This window comes from Dendropsophus ebraccatus, chromosome 6, assembly GCF_027789765.1.
Source record: "Dendropsophus ebraccatus isolate aDenEbr1 chromosome 6, aDenEbr1.pat, whole genome shotgun sequence".
In the NCBI taxonomy this organism is placed as follows: Eukaryota; Metazoa; Chordata; class Amphibia; order Anura; family Hylidae; genus Dendropsophus; species Dendropsophus ebraccatus.
The window spans coordinates 16,775,074-16,788,144 of record NC_091459.1 but is presented as its reverse complement, the minus strand read 5'-3'; the positions used below and the strand labels follow the sequence as shown (position 1 = coordinate 16,788,144).

General features: G+C 48.1%; 1 protein-coding gene across 3 annotated transcripts in view; it reads right to left on the bottom strand.

The window, feature by feature from the left end:
• The window catches only part of LRCH3 (leucine rich repeats and calponin homology domain containing 3), a 73,389-nt gene extending 61,565 nt beyond the window's left edge, over nt 1-11,824 (bottom strand). For 2 of the 3 annotated variants that reach the window (XM_069974575.1, XM_069974576.1), the window contains exon 1: nt 11,495-11,824. In XM_069974575.1, the coding sequence (XP_069830676.1) occupies nt 11,495-11,735 (241 nt within the window). In that variant the 5' untranslated portion in view covers nt 11,736-11,824. The remainder of the gene's footprint in view (nt 1-11,494) is intronic. The other variant, XM_069974577.1, reaches the window with a different exon arrangement.
• Nucleotides 11,825-13,071: the final 1,247 nt, after the last annotated feature.

Genomic DNA, 13,071 nt, shown 5'->3' with positions numbered 1-13,071 from the left:
TTAAACAGATGCGTGAAAAACACGGACACAGAAGAAAAACAGATGACAACACAGACTGTTTTGCACGGACCACAATCACGGACCAGGGAAAACACTGAATGTGTAAGTGCAGCCTAAGGCTGGGTTCACACAGTGTTTTTTGCTCTCTTTTTTTTGGAAAAGCAAACTGACGAAAAATGGATGTATTTGTGTGCATCTGCTTTGATCCGTTTTTTCCATTGACTTCCATTATGACAAAAATGTGGTCAACCACATTTTTGTGTACACTAAAAAAAAAAAAAATGCGTTTTGATCAGTTATTTTATCCCTTTTTTTATATAATGGAAGTTAATGGAAAAACAAAATCAAAACGGATGCACACAAATACATCTGTTGTTTAATTTTGCAAGGAAAAACAAAAGAACAAACAGATGAAAAAACCGACTGAAAAAAAAAAAAAACAGTGTGAACTGACCTAAGTGACATGTAAATAACTCAGTATTTATTGTTTTCCCTGAGGTAAAGTTGTTTAGTATGCTAGCATGCATTTTCTCAGCAGATAATAAAGACAAAAACTAAGGAACCTAAAATTTCATTTTTCAGGAAGTTACTGGAATGTGCGGCAAAACGTTGCATCTATCCCCGTGCATCTATATACGTATACTGAGATACTAACAGCTCATCTATAATATCACAACCCTCGGAAATGGTGGTCTATACTATAAACGGAAAACAATATTTAGTAGAATGTGCTCTCTCTGAATATACTTTACCCCTCAATTACTGTTACGCTGGGTTCACACTACATTGTGTGCATCCATTTTAATCCGTTTTTCCATTGACCTCATTTTGTGTCCGTTAAAAAAAACGGATCCAATTTGATCTGTTTTTTGTTTTGTTTTTTATGATGGAAGTCAATGGAAAAACGGATGCACACAATTGCATACGTTTTTTTTTCATCAGATTGCAAAAACGTAGTGTGAACCCAGCCTTAGAGGGTTTTTCTGGGACTCTCATATATTTGGCCTTTCCTTAGAACCAGCAATGTGTCCAGGTAAATAAGTAAAATGATGTGGCACACAGACGTCTGCAGCACAATGCCACCCTGCGAGTGCCACCCACGCCCAGCATAGGAATGTCACCGGCTGTGATGACTCCGTGGTGGAATTTAAAAGCACTTCTTACTACTGACTCCTACTGTTCACGATACTGTAGTTAATGCCGACTGCAATTTACTCCTTCATAACAATCTACCAGCCACATCCTCTGTTGTTGGCCTGAAGTGGAACAACAAGCGGAATCCCAACCAGCCTTCATCACCATGCAAACAGAGAATTCATTGACACTGGCACTATTCCCTTCTTGCAACCTCATTCCCACTCCTTATTGCTACCAGATTTCCCACAAGTAGTTCCAAAATTGGCTGAGGCACTGAGAAAAAAAAAATATCATCCCTTTCGGCACATTGTTGCCTAAGGATAATGCTGTCCTAAATGAGAGAAACATAAACTAGTGACAGAAATGCTGAACAGTTCAGTGTATAACTTGCATTATTTTGTTCAGCCGTTCTCCTAATACGCAGGAGAATAGGATTCTTGCCACCGTGCCCCCTCCCCTCACCTGTTGATTGACTGGTGGACTGCCTATCCACAGCATGGATAGATAACTGCAAATCAAAGCTGGTGGGTGGAGTTTTCTGCTTCTCATGAATATCCAGGACTACTGGGCTCATGCACATAATGCAGAGGACTACTTATAGTCCATGTTATTAAGGAGGAGATTTCTGGATCAGCTGCACAGGACAATGGAAGTGATACATCATTCTGTTCAGCTTCTCTGTCACTAGTTTAGGCTACACTGAGGTAGGTCACCACAATCCTACTGACAGAGTCTCTTTAAAGGATGATTGATAGCTGAGGATGATGGGTATTTTCCTCCCTATCTAGAGATACAACAGTTAACAGTACCCTGTGCAAATGTCATTAAAAGTTTATATTAACTCAACATAATTAAACAAAAACATTAAAAATGATACAAAATTAGACAGGAAACCGGCCGTTATTTACAGTCTGCAACACGTCTTTCTGACTGTGACTCTATTCCAGCTAGGACTCCTCTATGGTCCCTCATTGATCTTTACTGCAGTGATGAAACCTAAATCCTAATAGGTGACCGCATTGGCCATTCACACCTCACCAGGGTTGTTAGTTTGGAAAGAACGTCCACGTTTCTATCAGTGATTGGCTTCCATGGTTACATGTATAGTGGCAACTGGGTGACAATTGAACAGTCGGGCCAAGTAATATGAAAGGTTTATGATAAGTTATTTTCGTATTGACATTGACTGCTTATCAATACAATTTGCTTATCTCCAGGCAACTGAGCAATGTAAATTACAGGAGATCGACTACACAAATATCTACAACAGGTGAATGCTGCCCATGCTGAAATGAAAAGACATGGCCGTCGGGTGTCATTTTTCAAACCAGTGATCATAAAGATTACGTGAGGTGTTACGACTGGTGATGAGAAAGCGTGACAAACAATCGGGTTTGTCTAAACCCCAACACTTGGCATTTCACATCTGCTGCCTGGCAAAGTTGGGTGCAGCCCTAGGGGGTCCTGGAAAATATGTAAAAAAAAGAAAACAACAGGCTGTATCCTGGCAGTTCTAAAGCTGCATTCACATGTTCCATGTTCTGCACGGAACACGGACATGGAATGCATGTAACGGACATGTAACGGACTTCCCACCCCACCCCGCCCCGCCAGCATCTGTAAGCGGGAGAATTGTATGCACATGCGATACGCTGTGATGCTCATATGCATACAGTTCCCCCGATCTCAGCATCTAATTACAGATGCTGCCCAGACAGGGAGGGAAGTCCGTTACATGCATTCCACGTCCGTGGCCCGTGCAGAACACGGAACGCGTAAATGCGGCCTAAGGCTTCATCCAACTTCTCCAGGTGGCGGGAGGGAAATGCTGAGTGTTCAGGTTCGGACAACCCCAATAGTTTGGCAAGTTTGCCGATGACTAGTTATATGTAAGTTTTTATTTTATTTTTTTATTTTTTATTTTTTTTTAGAAAAACACCACTGCAGTTTTCTATGCAGTCTGAGCCAAAGGCAGAAGACGACCAGAGAGGAAGAAATCCATCCATTAAATTCCACACCCTGAATCACCGCTGAGGCATTTTTTGCAAAAATAAAATATAAAAATAAAAAATAGCACCTGTCTTAGAGTGAATTCACACACTGACTTGGCATGGCAAATCTGCACCAATTTACAACAAGATGCTCTTTATGTAGCGCAAAAGAGTGCAGCCATTTCTAAAATCCACGGTATGCTCATTTTGGGTGGAAATTCAGCAGATTTTACCGTTTTTATGTGAATATGATGGTAATTTTATGTAATACCTGGACATAACAAGGTCCTTTGTATCCAGCGCTATCTGGGTCACCAAGTCCACTATTCAGCCAATAACTTAACGCAAACTCTCTGCTTCTAAACACTCAACACAACTAAACAAGTAAACAAGTTAATTATTTTTTTAATCTCGGTGCATAAATTGGACAAATCTCCAACAACATATGTTACGCTGTAGCATCTGTCACCCATAGATTATGTTGGCGCCCATTTAAAGGAGAGGTCCGGCAGATTATAAAATCCTGCAGCTAGCAGGGGGCAAATTGAATACAAGTACAAACCTACCGATCCCCCAGCCCACAGTGAGCGGCAGAGACCCCGAAGCTGACACGTCCTGACCCGGCTGATGAACTGGCCACACAGCCAGTCAGTCAATGGGGCGGGACGTCGCTCCAGTCAATGATTGGCTGATCGGCCAGTCCATCAGCCAGGACAGGCATTTCCCCCCCCCAACATGATGTCGTTACAACTCAGTGGAAAATCCGGTTTCCGGGGCTGGTCCCACCGCCAAGTAAGTTACTACTTGTAATCAATTTTCCCCCCCTGTCAGCTGCAGGATTTTATAATCCACTGGACTTCTCCTTAAAAAAAACTATTGATAGCCTGTTGACAAAATAAATTATTCTTAGTAGTTGATCAGCAGGGTGCCGGAAGAAGTCTGCAAAGTAAATAGAAGCTGTGGCACCCTGGCACCATTTCTTTCTTTTCATAGAATCACTATTATCCAGTGAAAATCTTTTTAATTTAAATAAACTGATGTCAGAAAGATACATAGATTTGTAATTTACTCTACTAAAAAATCTCGCAGCGGGGCCATGATTAAAAAAAATCTCCAGTCTTTCAGTACTTATCAGCTGCTGTATGTCCTGCAGGAAGTGGTGTATTCTTTCACGTCTGACATTGCTCTCTGCTGCCACCTGTCCATGTCAGGAACTGCCCAGAGCAGTAGCAAATCCTAATAAAAATCCTCTCCTGCTCTCCAGACTGGAAAGAATACACCACTTCCTGCAGGACATACAGCAGCTGATAAGTACTGGAAGGCTTGGGATTTTTTTATAGAAGTAAATTACAAATCTCTGCCACCAGCTGAGTTAAAAGAATTTTTTTTTTGTGATCTACCCCTTTAAGTAGGCCGTAGGTAAAAGTACAGAGTATCACAGCGATATGGTACGTGTGAAACTGTCCTTAAAGGGGTTGTACAGTGAAAATCTTTTCTTTCAAATCAACTAGTATCATAATGTTATGTAGATTTGTAATTTTCTTCTACAAAAAAAATCTGAAGTCTTCCCACACTTATTAGATGCTGTATGTCCTGCAGGAAGTGTTGTTTTATTTTCAGTCTGACACAGTGCTCTCTGCTGCCACCTCTGTCCATGTCAGGAACTGTCCAGAGCAGGAGAGGTTTTCTATGGGGATTTGCTGCTGCTCTGGACAGTTCCTGACAGGGTGGATTTGTTTTAAATCAAACTGATTTAAATCACGATTTAAATCACGATTTAAATCACTAGTCCGGAAGGCTTGATTTAAATCAGTGATTTAAATCAAAGTTTCTACCTAAACTAGTTCTTGCTACTTTAACATGCAAGTAGATGAAGATTTTTAGAATCACTTTTTATATTACTTTTTTCTCCCCAGTTTAATGGGTTAATCATTCATATTTGGACACCACTGTTCTGTTGTACTTAGGAAGGAGAAAAATAATCCTGAACTTAATAACAATTTAAATGGATTTATTCAACTGAAACAATAACAACATTACAGCATACGTTATTTGCTTAAACAAACATCCATGTTAACTAATTTGGCTAAACAAAAAAAAAAATAGTCCAAACAATCAGAAACATATTGTCTAACTTCTTGGACTTGGTACTGAAGGGGATGATTCTGTATTCATAGGTTTGTAGAACAATAGGATTAAGGTCTTTTTCTCAACTCTGTTCATGTTGTAACATTTGAGAACATATACAGCCTTTATTCTACTGAGTTAAACAACTCAGCTTTATCTCATGATGGAAGAACCTTTGGATGGTAAAATATTTTCCTCAAAAAGCAGTTTATTGAAAAAAATCCGATTTAAATCAAAAAAATCCGATTTAAATCAAAAAAATCCGATTTTTTTGATTTTTTTAAAAAAATCATTGATTTTTATCCACCCTGGTTCCTGACATGGACAGAGGTGGCAGCAGAGAACACTATGTCAGACTGGAAAGAATAAACCACTTCCTGCAGGGCACACAGCAGCTGATAAGTACTGGAAGACTTGAGATTTTTAAAAAAGAAATCATTCACAAATCTATATAACTTTCTGACACCGGTTGATTTGAAGGAAAGATATTAAAGGGGTATTTTTGGAAAAATAAACTTTTCCCCTGTGCCCTGTATTATGAATAGAGCGGTGGGAACAGCATGTGACCCGCAGCTCTATTCATTCCTATGGAGGTGCTGGAAAGAGTTGAGTACACCAGAAGAGCGCCATATTCTGCTCTTTCCGTCGCTTCATAGGTATGAATACCTGCTACTCTATTCATAATAGGGAGGTTGGGGTCCGATACAGAGAACGGCCGGAGGTAGAGATGTCTGACCTCTGCTATTTCCTACTTTTTTTCTATCATGTGGATAGGGGAAATGTTCATTTTTCCTGGAATATTCCTTTAAGGCTCATCACAATCCAGGCACCACAATAGGCCTGTGCTTCACATACTGCCCTACACATACCAGCGATGCACCTGCTACAGCAATAAAGAGATGACAATAATAGATTGGCATCGGTATGGTATGAGCATGGCAGATTCCGATCAGCTGAGGAGATAACAATGGCAGCGCCATCCTACAGCTGAGGAGATCACACTGGCAGCGCCCTGATACAGCTGAGGAGATCACACTGGCAGCGTTATCCTACAGCTGAGGAGATCACACTGGCAGCGCCCTGATACAGCTGAGATCCCACTGGCAGCGCCCTGATACAGCTGAGATCCCACTGGCAGCGCTCTGATACAGCTGAGATCCCACTGGCAGCGCCCTGATACAGCTGAGATCCCACTGGCAGCGCCCTGATACAGCTGAGATCCCACTGGCAGCGCCCTGATACAGCTGAGATCCCACTGGCAGCGCCATCCTACAGCCGAGGAGATCACACTAGCAGCGCCATCCTACAGCCGAGGAGATCACACTGGCAGCGCCATCCTAAAGCCGAGGAGATCACACTGGCAGCGCCATCCTACAGCCGAGGAGATCACACTGGCAGCGCCATCCTACAGCCGAGGAGATCACACTGGCAGCGCCATCCTACAGCTGAGGAGATCACACTGGCAGCGCCATCCTACAGCTGAGGAGATCACACTGGCAGCGCCCTGATACAGCTGAGGAGATCACACTGGCAGCGCCATCCTACAGCTGAGGAGATCACACTGGCAGCGCCATCCTACAGCTGAGGAGATCACACTGGCAGCGCCATCCTACAGCTGAGGAGATCACACTGGCAGCGCCATCCTACAGCTGAGGAGATCACACTGGCAGCGCCCTGATACAGCTTGAGATCACACTGGCAGCGCCCTGATACAACTAAGGAGATCACACTGGCAGCGCCCTGATACAACTGAGGAGATCACACTGGCAGGGCTGAGAAGATCACACTGGCAGCGCCCTGATACAGCTGAGGAGATCACACTGGCAGCGCCATCCTACAGTTGAGGAGATCACACTGGAAGCGCCCTGATACAGCTGAGGAGATCACATTGGCAGCGCCATCCTACAGCCGAGGAGATCACACTGGCAGCGCCCTGATACAGCTGAGGAGATCACACTGGCAGCGCCATCCTACAGCTGAGGAGATCACACTGGCAGCGCCATCCTACAGCTGAGGAGATCACACTGGCAGCGCCATCCTACAGCTGAGGAGATCACACTGGCAGCGCCATCCTACAGCTGAGGAGATCACACTGGCAGCGCCCTGATACAGCTGAGGAGATCACACTGGCAGGGCTGAGGAGATCACACTGGCAGCGCCCTGATACAGCTTAGGAGATCCCACTGGCAGCGCCATCCTACAGCCGAGGAGATCACACTGGCAGCGCCATCCTACAGCCGAGGAGATCACACTGGCAGCGCCCTGATACAGCTGAGGAGATCACACTGGCAGCGCCCTGATACAGCTGAGGAGATCACACTGGCAGCGCCCTGATACAGCTGAGATCACACTGGCAGGGCCATCCTACAGCTGAGGAGATCACACTGGCAGCGCCCTGATACAGCTGAGATCACACTGGCAGCTCCCTGATACAGCTGAGGAGATCACACTGGCAGCGCCATCCTACAGCTGAGGAGATCACACTGGCAGCGCCATCCTACAGCTGAGGAGATCACACTGGCAGCGCCATCCTACAGCTGAGGAGATCACACTGGCAGCGCCATCCTACAGCTGAGGAGATCCCACTGGCAGCGCCATCCTACAGCTGAGGAGATCCCACTGGCAGCGCCATCCTACAGCTGAGGAGATCCCACTGGCAGCGCCCCGATACAGCTGAGATCCCACTGGCAGCGCCATCCTACAGCTGAGGAGATCACACTGGCAGTGCCCTGATACAGCTGAGATCCCACTGGCAGCGCCCTGATACAGCTGAGGAGATCACACTGGCAGCGCCCTGATACAGCTGAGGAGATCACACTGGCAGCGCCATCCTACAGCTGAGGAGATCACACTGGCAGCGCCATCCTACAGCTGAGGAGATCACACTGGCAGCGCCATCCTACAGCTGAGGAGATCACACTGGCAGCGCCATCCTACAGCTGAGGAGATCACACTGGCAGCGCCATCCTACAGCTGAGGAGATCACACTGGCAGCGCCATCCTACAGCTGAGGAGATCACACTGGCAGCGCCATCCTACAGCTGAGGAGATCACACTGGCAGCGCCATCCTACAGCTGAGGAGATCACACTGGCAGCGCCATCCTACAGCTGAGGAGATCACACTGGCAGCGCCATCCTACAGCTGAGATCACACTGGCAGCGCCCTGATACAGCCGAGGAGATCACACTGGCAGCGCCATCCTACAGCCGAGGAGATCACACTGGCAGCGCCATCCTAAAGCCGAGGAGATCACACTGGCAGCGCCATCCTACAGCCGAGGAGATCACACTGGCAGCGCCATCCTACAGCCGAGGAGATCACACTGGCAGCGCCATCCTACAGCTGAGGAGATCACACTGGCAGCGCCATCCTACAGCTGAGGAGATCACACTGGCAGCGCCCTGATACAGCTGAGGAGATCACACTGGCAGCGCCATCCTACAGCTGAGGAGATCACACTGGCAGCGCCATCCTACAGCTGAGGAGATCACACTGGCAGCGCCATCCTACAGATGAGGAGATCACACTGGCAGCGCCATCCTACAGCCGAGGAGATCACACTGGCAGCGCCATCCTACAGCTGAGGAGATCACACTGGCAGCGCCCTGATACAGCTGAGATCACACTGGCAGCACCATCCTACAGCTGAGGAGATCACACTGGCAGCGCCCTGATACAACTAAGGAGATCACACTGGCAGCGCCCTGATACAACTGAGGAGATCACACTGGCAGGGCTGAGAAGATCACACTGGCAGCGCCCTGATACAGCTGAGGAGATCACACTGGCAGCGCCATCCTACAGTTGAGGAGATCACACTGGCAGCGCCCTGATACAGCTGAGGAGATCACACTGGCAGTGCCATCCTACAGCTGAGGAGATCACACTGGCAGCGCCCTGATACAGCTGAGGAGATCACACTGGCAGCGCCATCCTACAGCTGAGGAGATCACACTGGCAGCGCCCTGATACAGCTGAGGAGATCACACTGGCAGGGCTGAGGAGATCACACTGGCAGCGCCCTGATACAGCTTAGGAGATCCCACTGGCAGCGCCATCCTACAGCCGAGGAGATCACACTGGCAGCGCCATCCTACAGCCGAGGAGATCACACTGGCAGCCCCATCCTACAGCTGAGGAGATCACACTGGCAGCGCCCTGATACAGCTGAGGAGATCACACTGGCAGCGCCCTGATACAGCTGAGATCACACTGGCAGGGCCATCCTACAGCTGAGGAGATCACACTGGCAGCGCCCTGATACAGCTGAGATCACACTGGCAGCTCCCTGATACAGCTGAGGAGATCACACTGGCAGCGCCATCCTACAGCTGAGGAGATCACACTGGCAGCGCCATCCTACAGCTGAGGAGATCCCACTGGCAGCGCCATCCTACAGCTGAGGAGATCCCACTGGCAGCGCCCCGATACAGCTGAGATCCCACTGGCAGCGCCATCCTACAGCTGAGGAGATCACACTGGCAGCGCCCTGATACAGCTGAGGAGATCACACTGGCAGCGCCCTGATACAGCTGAGGAGATCACACTGGCAGCGCCACCCTACAGCTGAGGAGATCACACTGGCAGCGCCATCCTACAGCTGAGGAGATCACACTGGCAGCGCCATCCTACAGCTGAGGAGATCACACTGGCAGCGCCATCCTACAGCTGAGATCACACTGGCAGCGCCCTGATACAGCCGAGGAGATCACACTGGCAGCGCCATCCTACAGCCGAGGAGATCACACTGGCAGCGCCATCCTACAGCTGAGGAGATCACACTGGCAGCGCCATCCTAAAGCTGAGGAGATCACACTGGCAGCGCCATCCTACAGCTGAGGAGATCACACTGGCAGCGCCATCCTACAGCTGAGATCACACTGGCAGCGCCCTGATACAGCCGAGGAGATCACACTGGCAGCGCCATCCTACAGCTGAGATCACACTGGCAGCGCCCTGATACAGCTGAGATCACACTGGCAGCGCCCTGATACAGCCGAGGAGATCACACTGGCAGCGCCATCCTACAGCTGAGGAGATCACACTGGCAGCGCCCTGATACAGCCGAGGAGATCACACTGGCAGCGCCATCCTACAGCCGAGGAGATCACACTGGCAGCGCCATCCTACAGCCGAGGAGATCACACTGGCAGCGCCATCCTACAGCTGAGGAGATCACACTGGCAGCGCCATCCTACAGCCGAGGAGATCACACTGGCAGCGCCATCCTACAGCTGAGGAGATCACACTGGCAGCGCCATCCTACAGCCGAGGAGATCACACTGGCAGCGCCATCCTACAGCTGAGGAGATCACACTGGCAGCGCCATCCTACAGCTGAGGAGATCACACTGGCAGCACCCTGATACAGCTGAGATCACACTGGCAGCGCCCTGATACAACTGAGGAGATCACACTGGCAGCGCCATCCTACAGCTGAGGAGATCACACTGGCAGCGCCATCCTACAGCTGAGGAGATCACACTGGCAGCGCCATCCTACAGCTGAGGAGATCACACTGGCAGCGCCCTGATACAGCTGAGATCACACTGGCAGCGCCATCCTACAGCTGAGGAGATCACACTGGCAGCGCCCTGATACAGCTGAGATCACACTGGCAGCGCCATCCTACAGCTGAGGAGATCACACTGGCAGCGCCATCCTACAGCTGAGGAGATCACACTGGCAGCGCCATCCTACAGCTGAGGAGATCACACTGGCAGCGCCCTGATACAGCTGAGGAGATCACACTGGCAGCGCCCTGATACAGCTGAGGAGATCACACTGGCAGCGCCATCCTACAGCTGAGGAGATCACACTGGCAGCGCCATCCTACAGCTGAGGAGATCACACTGGCAGCGCCATCCTACAGCTGAGGAGATCACACTGGCAGCGCCATCCTACAGCTGAGGAGATCACACTGGCAGCGCCATCCTACAGCTGAGGAGATCACACTGGCAGCGCCATCCTACAGCTGAGGAGATCACACTGGCAGCGCCATCCTACATGTAATGTCCTACAATATTAGCATAGACCAGGGATAGGGAATGGTCGGCCCTCCAGCTGAGGCAAAACTACAACTCCCATCATGCCTGGACAGCCCCAGCTGGAGGGCCGACGTTGCCTATCCCTGGGATGCTCCCACCTGCTGTCAGTGGAGTCCAGCAGGGCGCCCCGTCCTGTCACCCCCGCACTCCCTCACCGCTTCCCGCCCACTCACTCACTCCCTCACACTCACCCGCTTGCGTTGTGTCACTCAGATCCTGTCGCGCTGCGCTCCGCGGAAACTCTCTCAATTTCCTGCCGCTCAGACTCAGGGACCCGGTCACCGCCGCTTCCTCCAGAGCCCTCTCTAGTGAACGGTTCCAAGCGGCGGGGCCCAGGCTAGCTCCGGAAGTAGCGGGCACTGTATGACCGTTATGAATAACGCCACTAAAACCGGGAAGAGCCGAGCCTTCGGCCAACACCGCGGCCGCCATCACACCGACTTCTCAGTGAGCCTGCGCAACCAAAGCTGACGGGAAACGCGAGCCAGGGGCAGGGACGGGCCGCAACGCGCATGCTCGTAGTGCTGTCCGAAATGAGCCTAATGCGCATGCGCGGCCTTCTACCGGATGTGTCCAAAGCGCATGCGTCATACATGTGTTTTTGTTTTTCTGTGGTTGTACTATGTGCTGCTGTTGTTTTCAAAGTAAATAATAAAATGTGTGACCCATCATTAGTGTGAACTTCTGCTTTTCCTTTATCTTTTGCCTTGTATACAGTAGAGTGAGGTTCCTCAATATGTATCTAAGGAGTTATAGTTATGCAGCAGTTAGAGAACCCAGTTTGGGCAACACTGAACTATAGGTTAACCCCTTAAGGACAGAGACAAATTTTATGAATATGACCAGTGTCACTTTATTCATTAATAACTTCGGGATGCTTTTACCTATCCGGCTGATTCTGAGATTGTTTTCTCGTGACATATTGTACTTTACATTTCTGGTAAATTGGAGTCAATACAAATCTTTATGAAAAAAAAACAAATAATGTGAAAAACTGCATTTTTCCAATTTTGAAACTTTTTTGCGTATACAGAAAGTGGTTATACCACATAAATTATATATTAAATAGCATTAGCAACATGTCTACTTTATGTTGGCGGCATTTATTAAACGATCTTTCATTTTTTTTAGACGATAGGAAGCTTAAAACATTAGCAGCAAATTTCCAAATTTTCAGTAAAATTTCAAAATCAGATATTTTTAAGGACCTGTTCAGGTTTAAAGTGTATTTGAGGGGCCTGTATGTTAGAAAGCCCCACAAAGCACCCCATTTCAGAAACTGCACCCCCCAAACTCTGCAAAAGCACATCCAGAAAGTGTTTTAACCCTTTAGGGGAGTCACAGAAATAAAAGCTAAGTGTGTAAGAAATTTGAAAATTTTAATTTTCTGTGCAGAGATTTTATTGTAATCCAATATTTTTCATAAATATAAACCTATTACCAGAGAAATGCACCCCAATATTGATTGCCCCGTTTCTGCAGTTTATAGAAATACCCCATATGTGGCCCTATTGCGCTATTTGACGCAACCACAAGCCTCAGATATAAGGGAGCGCCTAGTGATTTTCAATGGCTCCATTATATTTGGGCATTTTTGACTGTACCACTTCAGGTTGGCAGAGGCTCTGGGGTGCCAAAACCTAAAAAACACCCCTAAAGGGACACCATTTAGAAAACTGAACCCCTCAAGGAATGTAACAAGGGGTGCGGTGAGCATTTGGACCCCACAGGTGCTTCACAGATTTTCCGAACAATATGGCGTGAAAAA